Raw genomic sequence first — 14237 nt, 5'->3', positions numbered from 1 at the left:
ACTAGTAAAAAGTTTTTTTTTTTGTTTTTTTTGAATCGTCTACTCTTGCTGATCCTGTCAGACGGTTTTCTACAGCACACACACACATCTGTGTCCCTTTCCACAAGGCAGTTACTGAAAGATTAAGACAGTAACTATTCAATATAAAGTCTTGCTTTAGGGAAATGACTCTGCTAAAAATGTTCAGAGGAAATCAGTCAAGGGGGATCAATTAAATGAATCATTGCTGTTTGCCATTTAGAGCTATTTTTTATATACCTCTGAGGAGTTCCCTAAGCTGTAAACTCCTCCAGTTTCTTTTTATGGTGTCTTTTCCAGTCAATTAAATCAACAGAAGCTTGAAAAAAAAAAAATATAAGAGCTTTTCTAAATTAATTTTGGAGGCAAATATTTCACTTTTTAAACCAAGAAAATTATTGAAGAGAAAAAAAGGCAACAAAGTGGTAAAGCAAGATGTAAACTTGTTGAACAGCTGAACTGAGGGATGTAAAATTAGTTTTCTTATATAATCTTCAGGGATGCACATCAGTATTTGTGACATTTAGCGAAGGGTTTGCTGTGAGTCTGCAGGTTGGGATGCCTCTTTGTTAGGCTGCAAATGTCCGACTTGTTAACTCAATTTCTTGCCTAAGATCACAATGGATCAACTCTTTACCAAGATAAAAAAAAAACAAGTATTTGTTAGTATTTGTTTGTAGTTTTAAAAAAATGTATTTAGTCGATTGAAAACATTATTGTAGCAACATGACAGTTTGAGTTAGACTCTGTTGTTAATGAATTAGAACACAAGTGGATTTAATCAGAACCATGAACAGTTTGGATACATATTGTAATTTAGTGAACTAGCTATTAATGCAGAAATAGCTTAAACATGTATCTGCCTTAATTTAATTAAATATGCTTACATTTTGTGTAGCCTGTGTGCTAGAGAAATCAAACGGCTTCTCCAATGAGCACGGATTGTTTTCTTCGCACTTAAAGATGCAATGAGTTTTTAAATGTCTTTACAGGGAACTACAGTAAGGGGATTGCATTGTTTGTACAAAAAATGTATAACCACTTTTTATGCGAGATGTAAAAAAAAATGATGTAGTATAAAAATAAATTTAAACAAAGCAAGAATGATATGTATATCTAGTAAAATTCAGGCATTTGATTTTTTTTTTTTTTTTTTTCACATTTTGTAACCATGCCTTTCTTGGCATTATAATCCAGCTTGGCTAAAATATTTTGTGTTGTTCTCTGTTATGTGTGCGCACACATTATAGCAGAAGAAAAAATAGTTTTGATTTAAAGTTTGTCACATTTTAAAGCCAGAAAACATAAAATCTTGTTGCCGTTAGTATGCCACACAAATAGTTTGGACTCTGTTCTTCGATCATTCTACATCATTCTATCGATATACTATCACATATTGATTATTAAGTGCTATCTCAAACCTCATAAACACATAACTATTGGTTAAAATTAAAAATCATTTGCTCTCTTTAACAAACTTCCTCTCTACTGGAAACGTGGCTGTTCATTTGCAAGGCAAAAATATTTGGCATTCTTTCTTTCCCCAATGATTGTGGTGTTTTCTGTAAAAACTTTGGGTGAAAACTAAAAGATTATCCTGGTTAAATATGTTCCTTCTTATTTAAATGTAGAGAATCTTGCCACTGGTGCCTTATTTTAGGATAATTTCTGAGCTTCCTGCCAACAATGTGCAATACGCAAGAAATAATCTTTTAATCTCATATTCTGTTGTGCATAATTTGCTCCATGTGGGCTGAACATAGGACCAGTTCGAGGTAAACGCTGCAGTAGCATTATCTGAATATGATCAAAGCTGCAGTGCATTAAATTGAAAGAGAGAATATGCATAAGGCATGTTGTATTTATTTTCCCTGCACCCACAAGTGAAAAATGTAAACAGATAAAGTAACACAAAAACAAATAACACATAAATAATTACAACACAAATACAACAATCTGCTTTTCTAACCCCTTGAGTGAAACAGACATCCAGAGCTACAGAGATGCATTGTTAAATGAGAAAAAGCTTCAACACATCACTGTTTAACAACAGGTTGTTTTGTGGCTGACAGCCCTGAGACTGGGCTTGACAAGAGACAAACATGCCAGTTTTAATTGGACAAAATATTGTTTTTATATATTTTCTTCAGCAGCTACACGGAACATTTTCATACAGAGAAGCAGCGGATGAAGGTACAGGAGAAATCCAGTCAGACATGCACAGCATGCAGCTGTTGTGTGCATGCAACACTATTTATCATATCATCAATATGAAAAACAAAGTCTGCTCATTCAAATGCTACATTTTTTTTTCAATCTACAGAATACATCATTGTTGTAGGTTCATGAGATGCAAAACAACAATTCAATATAAATACCAAAACAAACTTAATTAGTCGATTAAAATTAAATAAATGAAAAACAATAAAAATGTTATTCACAGCATAACAATTTCTCTTATCAGTCGCATATCTGAGGAGTCACTATATACAAAAAAATTAAATATAGTTTAATGTACTAAATAAATTAAAGTGTAAACAACGATCCCACCGTCAGTCAAGCAAAGCTACATCTCAGAGAGAGCTGCCCCTGCCTAACATGCGGTCACTCAGAAAACACACATTCACACAGCTGACAGTTTGCAAAAGCCAAAACATTATAACTGCACACAGATGCTGCAATGGTTTAGGCTGGCAGGGCTCGTTACAACAATTAAACAGTAGAGGGCGATGTTTGCTTATGTTTTCAATGCTGCATTCCCTATCTTTACACCAACATGCTACAGTACCATGGAGCATATGTTATCTAAGTTTTAAACTAAAATTAAAGTCCATTTTAGATTATTTTTTAGAGAACATTGAGGAGTTATATAAAGCTGTGACTGGACAAATTGTCAAGTATGCAGAAATTGACCTACACAAGTGGAAGGCACTGGAAAATATCTTAAATTTGTATCATTCATCTGGGCAATAAGTACAAAAATAGCTTTTCATTTCTTACATAAATCTGAGGCTAAACACAGATAAAAGATAATTATAGGCTTCAATTTTTTTTTACGGCATGTGAAAATCTTCGGCAAGAAATCTGAAATTTCATTTCAGTGTGTCGTCTAACAATGAATTTGAGGAGAGCAGTTGATTTTAATCTGCTAAGCTCACTCGGGATGCGTGATGCCAAATAAAGTCCGTCTGGTTGGAGTGCTGTATGCTGAGTTCAGAGGTCAGGTCAAAGGCCGTTCAAACAGACACATCCTAAGATGAGATCATGCAAGTTTAATGTGGTGACCGTCATGACAGAAAGCGTTTGTAGAGGGATCTTTGTACGGGGCTTTGCATGGAAATGCATAAGCAACAGAACACAAGTCATGGCACAGAGACATAAGCTCAGACCTCTCTCTGTATCTCCACCTGTTTATGCTACATCTCTGTTATGTTCATCCACTTCTTTTTCTGACTCTCAGGCTCTCGGAGGAAGAGTGATGTAGTGTGCACCACACTCTGCGCTAAGGAAACCTTCGACCCGCATTCATCTTGGTCTTGTTGAAAACAATCGCTCAGGCACCTTACCCATCTCTGTCCTCTTCTCATGCTACCTCATTATTCTGCAAAACAGCTCATTTTCCACAAGTCCTGTCCCGTTCCTTTCCACATTGCTCTGATGACTTCCTTCCAGTTTTCTCTTGATGGATTAGGATCAGGTGGGTGTTTCATCCTCAGAGGTTCGGTGGGTTCTCAATAGCTTCAAACAGATAATTCAGGCAGGCAGTCTGGGCTCGATTTTGAGCGAGAGATCATACAGCGTGTCCTCATCCATGGTCAGAGTCTTATCCATAAGGTACTGAGTCACCTAAGGCAGAAAGACAAATGAGACAAGAGTTTGTATCTTTTTTTTTTTCTTTTTTTTTAGGATTGTTGCTGCAGATGGTTAAAATACTGGAAAGATTTTACAACAGAAAAATGACGTCAGTGATTTGAATAGATTTTTGCAGGGATGTGTTTTGTTTTAAAGACATCAGACTTGAGGTTGATGCTTCTTTGAGGATTTAGTGTCAGATTCTCAACAGAGTGAGTCAAAAACAAAAACAGATGAATAATGAACAAAGGTTAGCTGTGCAGAAGAGCCGCAGGACAAAAAGTGTATCTGAAAAACATATTTATGGCAAAAACAGAAAATATTACGAATATCTGAAGCAGGAGGGGTCAAGTGTTCAGGCCTTCTGCAACTGCTCTTTGAGAACCATCAAATTGTTGTTAAACTAACATTTATTGGTGAAAATGTGTTTGAACGTATTTTAACTTTTTTATAAATTAAACTAAATATTTTTATAATGTGACAAAACTTCAAGTGCAAGCACCGCAAAGTAACTAAAGTCTAGGATTAATATTAAGTATAGATGCAGTAAAAAAAAAGAGGCTGGTGATCAGATTCATCCCATTTCAGCAGATTCTGGTCAGAATCCAAAAATCTTGCCTCTATGCATTCAGTCAATCCTCCATACATTAGCAGAAGTGTTTGTGTAGAGTGTGAAAGTTGCTATCTCTAAAGTGTGCATCTTTGCTTAAACCCAATTTAGAATAAAGATGACTAAAACATGACTGGGTTTCTTGTTTACAAAATATAAAGCAATGAGGGATGACTCACTGTAATTTTCGAATGCTATAATCTGAATAAACACTCCTCTTAAATGTTCATAGCCAGGATCAGCTACGAGCGATCAATATGCAAATAAATTATAGTCACAGCTGCTTGCAGAGTATATGCAAGGTCTGCAGCTAAACTCTGCCAAACAGGCTTATGCTTCTTTCTGAAACGCTGCTTTGCTCTCATGAAAATTGTCTGCTCTTGTCATCCTTATGCACGACATGTGGCTCCTGGAGAGTTAAAGCAGGGACTAAAATGTTCTCTTCAGAGAATACTACCTATTATGGCACCCAAATATGCACAACATATGTTGCACTTTTGTATATACACCAAGGTTTCTCACTTTACTAAAACCCAATAAAGTTTTACTCTAATCAGAAATGGTTGGCTGTTGGTGTTTTTGTTGCTCCATCTCTGGACAGTGCAGTCTACTTCCCTTAAGAAATGTAAAATGTTGGTCTTTCTATGTACTCAACATCTGCAACAAACAACAGCAGAAATAAAGACAATGAAGCAGAAAAGTAACAAAAGAAATTACCTTAGGTTGATGCTCTATTCTGTAAGGTGTCTGCTGGAACTGACGGATCTCTCTGATGATGTGCGAGATCTAATGAAAATGTAAAAACAATTACTAAGAAAAACAAAACAAAACAGAGTCTGTATGTATTTCTTATTTGGTTAAACTTGTGGATTTATAAAGCTCACCATCCTCATTTTGGAGAAATTAACAAGACCCTCCTCAGTAAAATTGGGAGTTCCTTCCTCGATAAAGGCCAAGTCAGTCAGATACATTCCCAGGTATGGCACACACGGAGGGTTGCAGCTGCATGATGGACGTTGGAAAATAACACAGCTTACGTCAGAAATTTACATACATGTAAAGCATGTCGTAATAATTTTAGACATTGATGCATTTGAACTGTTTTCTTTCAGGTTGGAATATTTTACAGTAATCAATTTCAATAACTTAAAAAAAATGGGGCAGGTTAAAATTACCTCTTGTTTTTTTTTCTACTTTTGATCAGTACGGTGTCTTACTTTTTCAGCGTCTCCCTCAGGTTTTTAAATCTTCCCTCAGAGGACACGGTCTTCTGCAGTTTGTCCATCAGAGCTTTAGTCTGGAAAATACAACAAACACACCGTGACATTTATTTTAAAAGCATTACTGCAAACGGCACCAAAACAAATACGGGCTCTACATTAACTTCTGGCCCACGTATTGGTCATAATAAAATTAACATTCATACTCCTTTAGTAAATTACAGTCTATCTGGGGATTAGAACAACATAAATGTACTCTGTTTTGTATTTTTGTGATTGCCATAATGTTTGTAATTTTTTAGGATTCACATTTAGGCGCACATTTAGAAGTAATAGCTTTTGGACATGTTGTACTGTGTGGTTAGTTTGAAATGTTTATTACATGTTGTTTGTACCTGTTTGCTGACTTTGGCCCAGGTCTTCTTCAGACGGTAGATGGCGCTGCGATTGAGCGCAGATGTGATCTCCAGCACGCCGTTGTAGTTGTTCAGACAGCGACAGATGTCCGCCACGGCGACCCACTTCTCGATGGAGCTGGCTCTCGAGCCAACATCGGTGTGGCTCATAATCTGGGATGCCACCAGGTTACTCATCTGCAAAGGAAATGGGAAGGTCTTAAAGCACCTAGTGTGCCCTAAAGATAAATAAGACACATTTTCCACAGAGGCACAACTTACATCATTGAAATGTTGACTTGTTTTCATGATGTAGGGAGTCCTTTCAGTCTTATCAACCTTCATCCAGCCCTGGCCCAGGAACTCTCTGGCACAGAGGAGACAAAGACAAACTGCTGAGCTCAGATCAGCTTGTTAATCCCGCCTGTCCTGGAAGCCTTACAGATGTTTTCCTCCGGGGTCTGGCTGCTTTGTCATAATTTACAGAGGAATGTTAAACCACTTAACTCTGACAAACTAATTTATGAACAGTCTGGTCTCTGAACTCCGTAATTTATGGACTATAGAATGTTAATGTTTTCTCACAATTCGTCTGAAATAGAGTGTTATGTAAGGACTGACTCGTAGGGAATGCTCCTGAAGACGATGTGGTCCAGCAGAGTGATCTGCTCAGCCAGCTCCATCGCCGAGAGAGACTCAAAACACTCAGCCTTTGGGCAGTCCGCCTTAGCACACACACAGAGAACAAACTCATAAACAAGCATAAATAACGAGATGTAAATGTCTAATACAGGGAGCAACTGTGATGGATATGAGCGGTGACAGCCAACTATCCCCTAGTGACTGACAGTCAGGAAGAGAGAGTCCTGACCGCTTCCGCCTGCAGGACAGGACAACCAGGACTGACCGAGACCTTTCACATCTTACACCAGCAACATGCTGTGTCGCTGAGGTATTTTTATGGTTGAATGCAATTCCCTGGTGAAAGTATTTATGCCGCCTAAACTGTTCCACAAAATGTTGCATGTCACATAAACCTCTGTGTAATGTTATGTGAATCTAATAAGTCTGGAGTGAATTTGTCCCAATCCTGAGTTTAAACTCTAACAATTCATTTTCACTGCAATTACAGATCACATCAAAATACTAAACCTCCTGCATGTTCTGCTTTCTAAATCAGCCCAGGCTCAGTTTGACTTTATGGAAAACAATTGTGAACATCATTTTTTACATTTTGACGACAATTCTTAAATTGATTTTAATCTTGACTTTGATTAAGCTGCAGCTTTAACAGTTTTCTTATTTTAACGATTGCCCACCTCCCCATCAACTCTGACCCACGTCTCCGTCTCTGCTAAACAAAAATAATCCCCACAGCATGATGCTGCCACCACCATGTCTCACTGTTGGGGAAGGTGTGTTCTGGGCATGTGGGACATTTTGAATGGGATTTCTTATGGCTTGTGGTATTGTTTTATAACATAACTCTGCTTAAAAGTCTCCAGAAATGTATCTATGTTGTGTCTGCTGTGTTTTGTGATCTTCATGCCGCTGTTTGTTTACTAATGTTCTCCAAAAAACCTCTGAGGCTTCAGAGAACAGCTGCATTTATACTAAGATTAAATTACACACAGGTGGGCTCAGTTTATTGGCTTCAGAAAGAAAGAGGTTGCAGCAAATTTTATTTTGGTGTATCGAAGAAAAAAAGGGACTGAATAAAAATGTATGACAAACTAAACTTTTTATTTGTAAAAAGTTCCGGAAAACATCCATGTTCATGTCAGGTCAAAAATTTGTAAATTATTTCTATCATATCAAATGCTAATTTATTATATTGAAGCTTGGTCTTGTTCTGTGACAAAATGTAAAGGCATTGGGGTATGAAGAGCATAAATGTTGTTTTTTTTCTTCAGTTTTTCAGTGTTTTCGATTTAGAGGATACAGTATTTTGCAATGTTATTAATAATATATAAAGGCATCAGCAGGGTAATATAAAGCCATTAATCAAAATTAAATGGTGTGTTATTAACTTAGGCTGTAGTTGATGAGGGCAATATTTGGCAACAAGGGTTGCTAATTTATCTTTATGCAGGGAATTATTGCAGGATAAAAATTGTACAAATGATTTATTTTCTCATAAAATCTGTCATTAAATGCTCTCGGTATCTCACCATCTGCAAAATATCCTCTATCCTCAACTGGGCATCCTCCTGCTCGTCTTGAGAAAGGGCGCTGGGAGACAAAAAAAAATAAATTAAAACCACAAGAAAAGATGTTTATCAAAATTTAATTTAAAAGAATAAGCAACATCTGATGAAAGAGACATATTGATTCCTTTAATTCAGTTACTGGTGCTGTGTGCTTGTGTCATACCTTAATATGTTGGCAGTAGCTTTTCTCTCCTGGGGCAGGAGGTCTGGATCTCGCAGCACCTCCTCCAGGAGATAAATCACCGACATCTTCAGCTCCCCATTCATCTCAAAGTCCTAATCACAGAGACAAATAGACACACAGACTGGGCGCGTTCGTGTTGAAGACTCCAAACTAAAACTACTGTAGCTTTTCCACTCTGTCCAGCTCCAGCTAGTCAGGCATCTGGAACTAGCTGCGTCTCAGATATTTGCAGATGCTTGACCATTTTTCCAACCACCCAGAATCCCCTCAGTCCTTACAGTCTTTACACCTTTTTATTCCCATTTAACTCCCGTCTCAACTCTAGTTCAGAGGACAGCATTCAATCTCTTTTTGCTCTTTAGCCACTAGAAGAGCAAAAAGAGCATAGTGTGTGTTGGAGCTCTGCTGTGTGTTAATAAGCCTACTAAAGCTGGCATGTCATCGCAGAATTTTGTATTATTGAAGAAATGTACAGAAAACAGATCAATGCAGTTAGCCTAGAAGGACCTCTGTGCAGAGTCAGGCAATTACCTTGATGTTCAATTCATTAAACAAAGGCCATTTAGCAGAGCGGTTGGTCAGTCGAGCAGGCTGTCCGGCTGAAACAGCAACAATATGCTGTGTGTGTGTGTGTGTGTGTGTGTGTGTGTGTGTGCGTGTGTGAGAGCCGCTTATATTTTTCAGTAGAGAGCAGCGGAGCAGCAAGAGAACCCATCAGTCACCTGCTTTAATTAGACCACACAGATGCATGAACACAAGCAGGAACAGTCAGACCTGCACACAGCAGTGGGTGTAAACAAACCTGTGAGTGTTTGGAGACCCAGTGACGCAGCACGTTGAGGACCCTGTTGGTTGCAGCTCTGCGGATGATGAACTCTTTATCACAGGTCCTCTCAGAGTTAGCAAACACTGCGAGGGAGAATGAACACAGGTGACAAAATTCCTCATGCGTAAAGGTTTCATATCAGCAGCTTTTAACAGATTATCTGTTTATCTGAGGCACATCCACAGGTCTCAATGTTATGACTGACTTAGCATAAAAGTAAGCTAAGTTAAATGAAAAGCTGTTATGTGGTCAGAAAAACTAAAGAAAAAAACAAAAAATTATTTTTATATTTCTTAGCCGCTCTTCAAAATGGGAAAGAGAAGAGAACTTGCTGCCCAAGAAAGGCAGATATGTGTCCATTTTCAGAGTTCAGGAAATGTTCTAAAGGAAATTATCTACTTCATGTTAACTTGCCCTTATCTTCAGTCAGAGCAAGAACTTAAAGGGAAAAGGAAAACATTTTTAAAATCTACTAAAGTCACTTAAACTGGATTTGGCATTAAACAGGAGATGAACATGTGGAAAAATCCTTCCTGGTCACTTCTGGGTTCTTCTGATGCTGTTGGCAAGTTTTTCTTCTTAAGTACCTCAAAAACCTTTTACAGAGCATCGATTTATGGACTCCTTGAAACACCAGAAGACATCAATCCTATAAAATTGGAAGGTTTTTCAGTAGTATAATGATTTGTAAATCGTTTCACTAACTCAAAATCCAACCTCTTCAATAAAGTTTGAACTGTTCAGTATGTTTGAGTTAGAGATTAATGCTAATGCACTGAAAATGTATTTATATTAGAGCTTTTTTTCAAACATTTGCCAGGTATGACAATAAATGTGAACTGCACTGTATGTTTTTTAAAACAACTTTCATACGTAATACAGAACACAGAATTCCTTCGAACGCTTCTTTAGTGGCTTTTGCTGTGGCTAAAAAAAAAATCTTCAAGCATTTATCATAACTTTAAATATTTTCTAATTTTATGTGAACGTCTGGTGGCGTTCCAGCACAGCATTGTTTATGCAACACATTTCAAGACTCTCATATTTTTTTTATAATATATATATTTTTTTATAATATACTTGGAACCAGAAAACTAGTACCAGTACAGGGTAAAATAAAGTGTCTACCGTTTTGTTGGTTTTGAATAAATATTGATGCTAAACAAATTAACGCTTGATTAAAACACAGGAGCTCCGTGTATTCGTCCTCACATGAGTGACAAATAAAAACCTGCATGGGCAAAGAACTTTATATTTCAGTTTTCTACTTTTATTAAAGGTTATGCAATAAATCATTCAGTTCAAAGCTCGGCAGTAGGTTTCTGTAGTCTGTGTGCCTTTTGTGTGTTTACCTGGTGGGGTACCATGTCCTGCTGCTGCAGTTGCAATTGCAAACGCTGAGGCAGGAGAGACGGAGCAGCGTGAATTCTCCCCAGACTGAACTGCAGACACAGAGACGCATAATTATCATCAGCAGCAGCAACACGGCTACTTTTTTCTGCTGTTGCAGTTCAAGAGGAAGGAGTGCATTAAATGACCTCTTCCGACAGCACATCGGGATTACAGAGGCTCCAAATAAATCACTTGACGTTATGAGTCACAACTTTACTTAAGGATTAAAAGGTTGTCCGCTGAGATCATTCTTCTGTTGTAGTGAACATTATTTGTCGTTTTTATGTCAACCTTAATTACAGTCTGACAATGAGTAATGTGTTCAATAATTGCACCATGAAAAAAATATATAAATAAAAGAATGTTTTATTTATTTGGAATTAAAAGATTTGAATTTAAAAACTGTGGAGCAACAAAAGACTGTAGAAGTTTTTTGATTTGGAAAGGTCAAAGTTTTAACAAATTGTATTCCTCTTAGTTAAATAGTGTCCATTTGCATTTTTAAAACACAATTTCACAAGGAACACTGTGTGACAGATTAGTCCTGCTGAGTTAAAGGTTATCTGAAAATGTAAAAATAATCCATTTCACAAATGTTTCACCAATCATAATTCTGCTTCAAATTTATGTTGGATATCAAGTTTCATGAGAAGTTTTTATAAACAAAGAAGAAAAACACAGGCAAAGCCGTAACTTTGTCTCTAGATTAAGATTACAGAAATCACAATCATCATCAGTCTAAAAACAGTGATTCAGTTTGCAGCAATTCGGTTTACAGATTATCATGCAGTCTAATAGGTTCACTGCATAAAAAACAACTATTTTAAGCATTTTTAGTTGATCAGTTCTTGCCATCATTTGGGTTTGAGTTTTGTGTCAGGCTGCTGCAGCAGAAATCTTGATCGGCTCACTAACTGGGCAGTGGCACAGCGTTGCCAGCCTGGCACCAACCTGGTGTAACCGTGTGCAATATAGCCCACAAACACACCCACGGATTTACCTCCAGGCTGTCTGTAGCGGAGGTGGCGTGGTGTGGACGGAGAGCGACACGGAGACATGTCTCCCGCCTCGCTGCTCTGCGGAGACTCTGGGATGATTTTCTCCAGCGACACAGATTCCAACACAGCTAGACAGCAAGTTCAGATCAGGAGAAAAAGCACAATAAGTGACAGCACTGCTTATAATGATGAGCATTAATGCTGCAGTTAGAAATCTGCAAGAAAGAAATCTTTTTTTAATGTAATTATGATCTTTCAATTGACACACTATATATTTATTATTTGCAAACATTGGTTTGGGATTTTACCGACTTTCTACATATCTGTTCCAAATACATTTGACTAATTTGAAAGAAAACATGCATTTAAGAGAGATGGATGACATGTTCAAAAAAAGACACCGACCAGAACAGGAACTGTTATACATTTCTGAATAAATTGGAAGCTAATTCTCAGACATGTTTACTTGTAGAAATTCTCTTACTTGTAAAGAACATCTGTCTTATTGAATGGCATGTTCTCTGGTCTCTTATTTTAGACGTGTACAGAAGAAAGTTCTTGCTAAACTGTCTGTCTAAACCCTTGCAATTGGGAAGCTGAGGGTTTAATTGCAGATTTTTCTCCTGCCACATGATGATGTGCTCAAATGTGTCCATTTGTGAGTGTGGCTAGGTGAATGTAGCTCTAGCATGAAGAGCTATTTTCCCTTTGGACACTTGGAGGTTGTGGTAAGTTTGTGTTGAGGGAAACTTTGACATACTTCTCCGAATGCTCCGCCTCAGTTTTCCACAGAAAGGATCGATCCGCGGAGCCTCCTCCCCCTCGGCTGCCGGGACGGGACTCTGGTCAGGCGAGGAGGGAGTCGGAGGATCCTGTGACGCCTTGCAGTTGTTGGGAGGAGGCGAGGTGGAAGAGGAAGGCGGAGAGGTCGCAGTCGGGGTTGGGGTTTGAGGCGTCGGAGTTTGAGGGGTCTGGGCAGAAGTGGGGCTACTGGCAGCCGACTGGGAGCTGTTGTGGTTGAAGTTTGAGTTGGACAGAGGAGACGTCAGGTCGAGGCCTCCCACCCTGGCAGTGATGGGGGAGTGAAGAGAAAGCTTTCGGATCCGGACAGGGGAAGAGGTGCGGGACTGGATGGACAACGGAGGAGGAGACGAGAACTTGCGGCAGAGACGAGGAGATCTGTCGTTCGTGTTGTCGGTGCCTCTGTTGTTTTGGTTTGTGGCAAAAAACAGCTCCAAGGACCTGGAGGGAGGAGAGAAACAATAAGTTAGCAAAACGATAAGATATTAAAAGAGCAATAAACAAAGAGTTCAGGGGAGAAAAAAAGAGAAAACAAACATTTTTGCAGCAGTGTGGAAGATTGTTCTCTCATTATAAAACTTTTTTTCTTTTAGAACAGTTTTCATAACAAACAAGAGGAAAGTTGTATTTGGGCTGAGATATTTCCTTAGAGTGAAGATTTTCCAGAGAACTGGGAGGGCGTGAAGCTTCCTGTTATTAGATTTCTTCAGTGATTTGTATTGAGTGGACAAAGGATGTCAGAGCTGTGACAGATTCTTTATTGTTGCACCTCTGTATCCCAGCACACTGAACTGAAGAAATAAAAACATTTCCCATTTTACCCTGACTAGCTTTAATTCCCCCCCAATGTTTAAATTCATACCTTTTTAAAACATCAGAAATATTATCGCTTTGTACAGCCAGGGCGATTACTCAGCTTCAATAAAAGCAGTAAAAGGCAGACAAGTGAAGATGAACTTAATACTGCTCTATTAATGTCGAGCCCACAGACAGTTATCATCAGTTTATCCCCGAGAGGCTTTATAGCAGCTGTCAAGACGGTTTGGTTTTTACGGCCTGACGCTGCTCACGATCAATTTTCACTCTCGTTAGAGTTTGTGTTGTGCAGTTTATTTTCACAAAGATGTGACAGGTTTGAAGGAGTGCAGACTGGTTCACATTTACACTTGTAAGAACACACAAATCATAATGTTTCTTTAAAATAGCCAGCATTTATTAGGCAAATATCCACATACATTTATACAAACTTAATCTCAAACTGTAAACTGGAGAAAGACCCAGTGTTTTTAATTTATTGGGGAATTATTACAATGTCAGGAAGTAATAGTTAAACTCACCTATGGAACAATTAAACAAAGTCTGTTCAATTAAATTAGATTAGAATAGAACTGAAATATCCTTTATTGTCCCACAGTGGGGAAACATTTAGCAACAGGACATCATTTACTCTTCCTTTATCCTCCTGACTACCAGTAGTTCATTTTTGTCCTCTGTAGAGGACATTTCTAAACTTGAATGTCTCCCACCCCCTGCATTCTACTGAATTAATTCCTTTTGGTATCTGGAGAGGACATTTAGGGCTTTTCAATGATACCACGTGTGGAGAAGTGGGACTTTTGTATGTATCTTTTTCTAATTCATAAAAATTGCGTTCATCAGTAATACATTTTATGGGAAGAGACAAAGTAAGTGCATAAAACCTTTTATTACCTTACAAAGACTGTGGGATTT

General features: G+C 38.1%; 1 protein-coding gene across 2 annotated transcripts in view; it reads right to left on the bottom strand.

Annotated features, from left to right (window-relative positions):
* Positions 1-3064: 3064 nt before the first annotated feature.
* rasgrf2b (Ras protein-specific guanine nucleotide-releasing factor 2b) overlaps positions 3065-14237 on the bottom strand; it is a 57184-nt gene continuing 46011 nt past the window's right edge. For both annotated transcript variants that reach the window (XM_007557481.2, XM_007557483.2), the window contains 13 exons: positions 12466-12947; positions 11708-11833; positions 10668-10757; positions 9292-9398; positions 8469-8581; positions 8267-8327; positions 6717-6820; positions 6378-6462; positions 6096-6293; positions 5698-5777; positions 5365-5482; positions 5198-5266; positions 3065-3864 (listed from right to left, as the gene is read on the bottom strand). In XM_007557481.2, the coding sequence (XP_007557543.1) occupies positions 3772-3864; positions 5198-5266; positions 5365-5482; positions 5698-5777; positions 6096-6293; positions 6378-6462; positions 6717-6820; positions 8267-8327; positions 8469-8581; positions 9292-9398; positions 10668-10757; positions 11708-11833; positions 12466-12947 (1726 nt within the window). In that variant the 3' untranslated portion in view covers positions 3065-3771. The remainder of the gene's footprint in view (positions 3865-5197; positions 5267-5364; positions 5483-5697; positions 5778-6095; positions 6294-6377; positions 6463-6716; positions 6821-8266; positions 8328-8468; positions 8582-9291; positions 9399-10667; positions 10758-11707; positions 11834-12465; positions 12948-14237) is intronic.

Source organism: Poecilia formosa, unplaced genomic scaffold (genome assembly GCF_000485575.1).
Source record: "Poecilia formosa unplaced genomic scaffold, Poecilia_formosa-5.1.2 Scaffold89, whole genome shotgun sequence".
NCBI classification, from domain to species: Eukaryota; Metazoa; Chordata; class Actinopteri; order Cyprinodontiformes; family Poeciliidae; genus Poecilia; species Poecilia formosa.
This window is presented reverse-complemented; position numbering and strand designations above follow the sequence as displayed.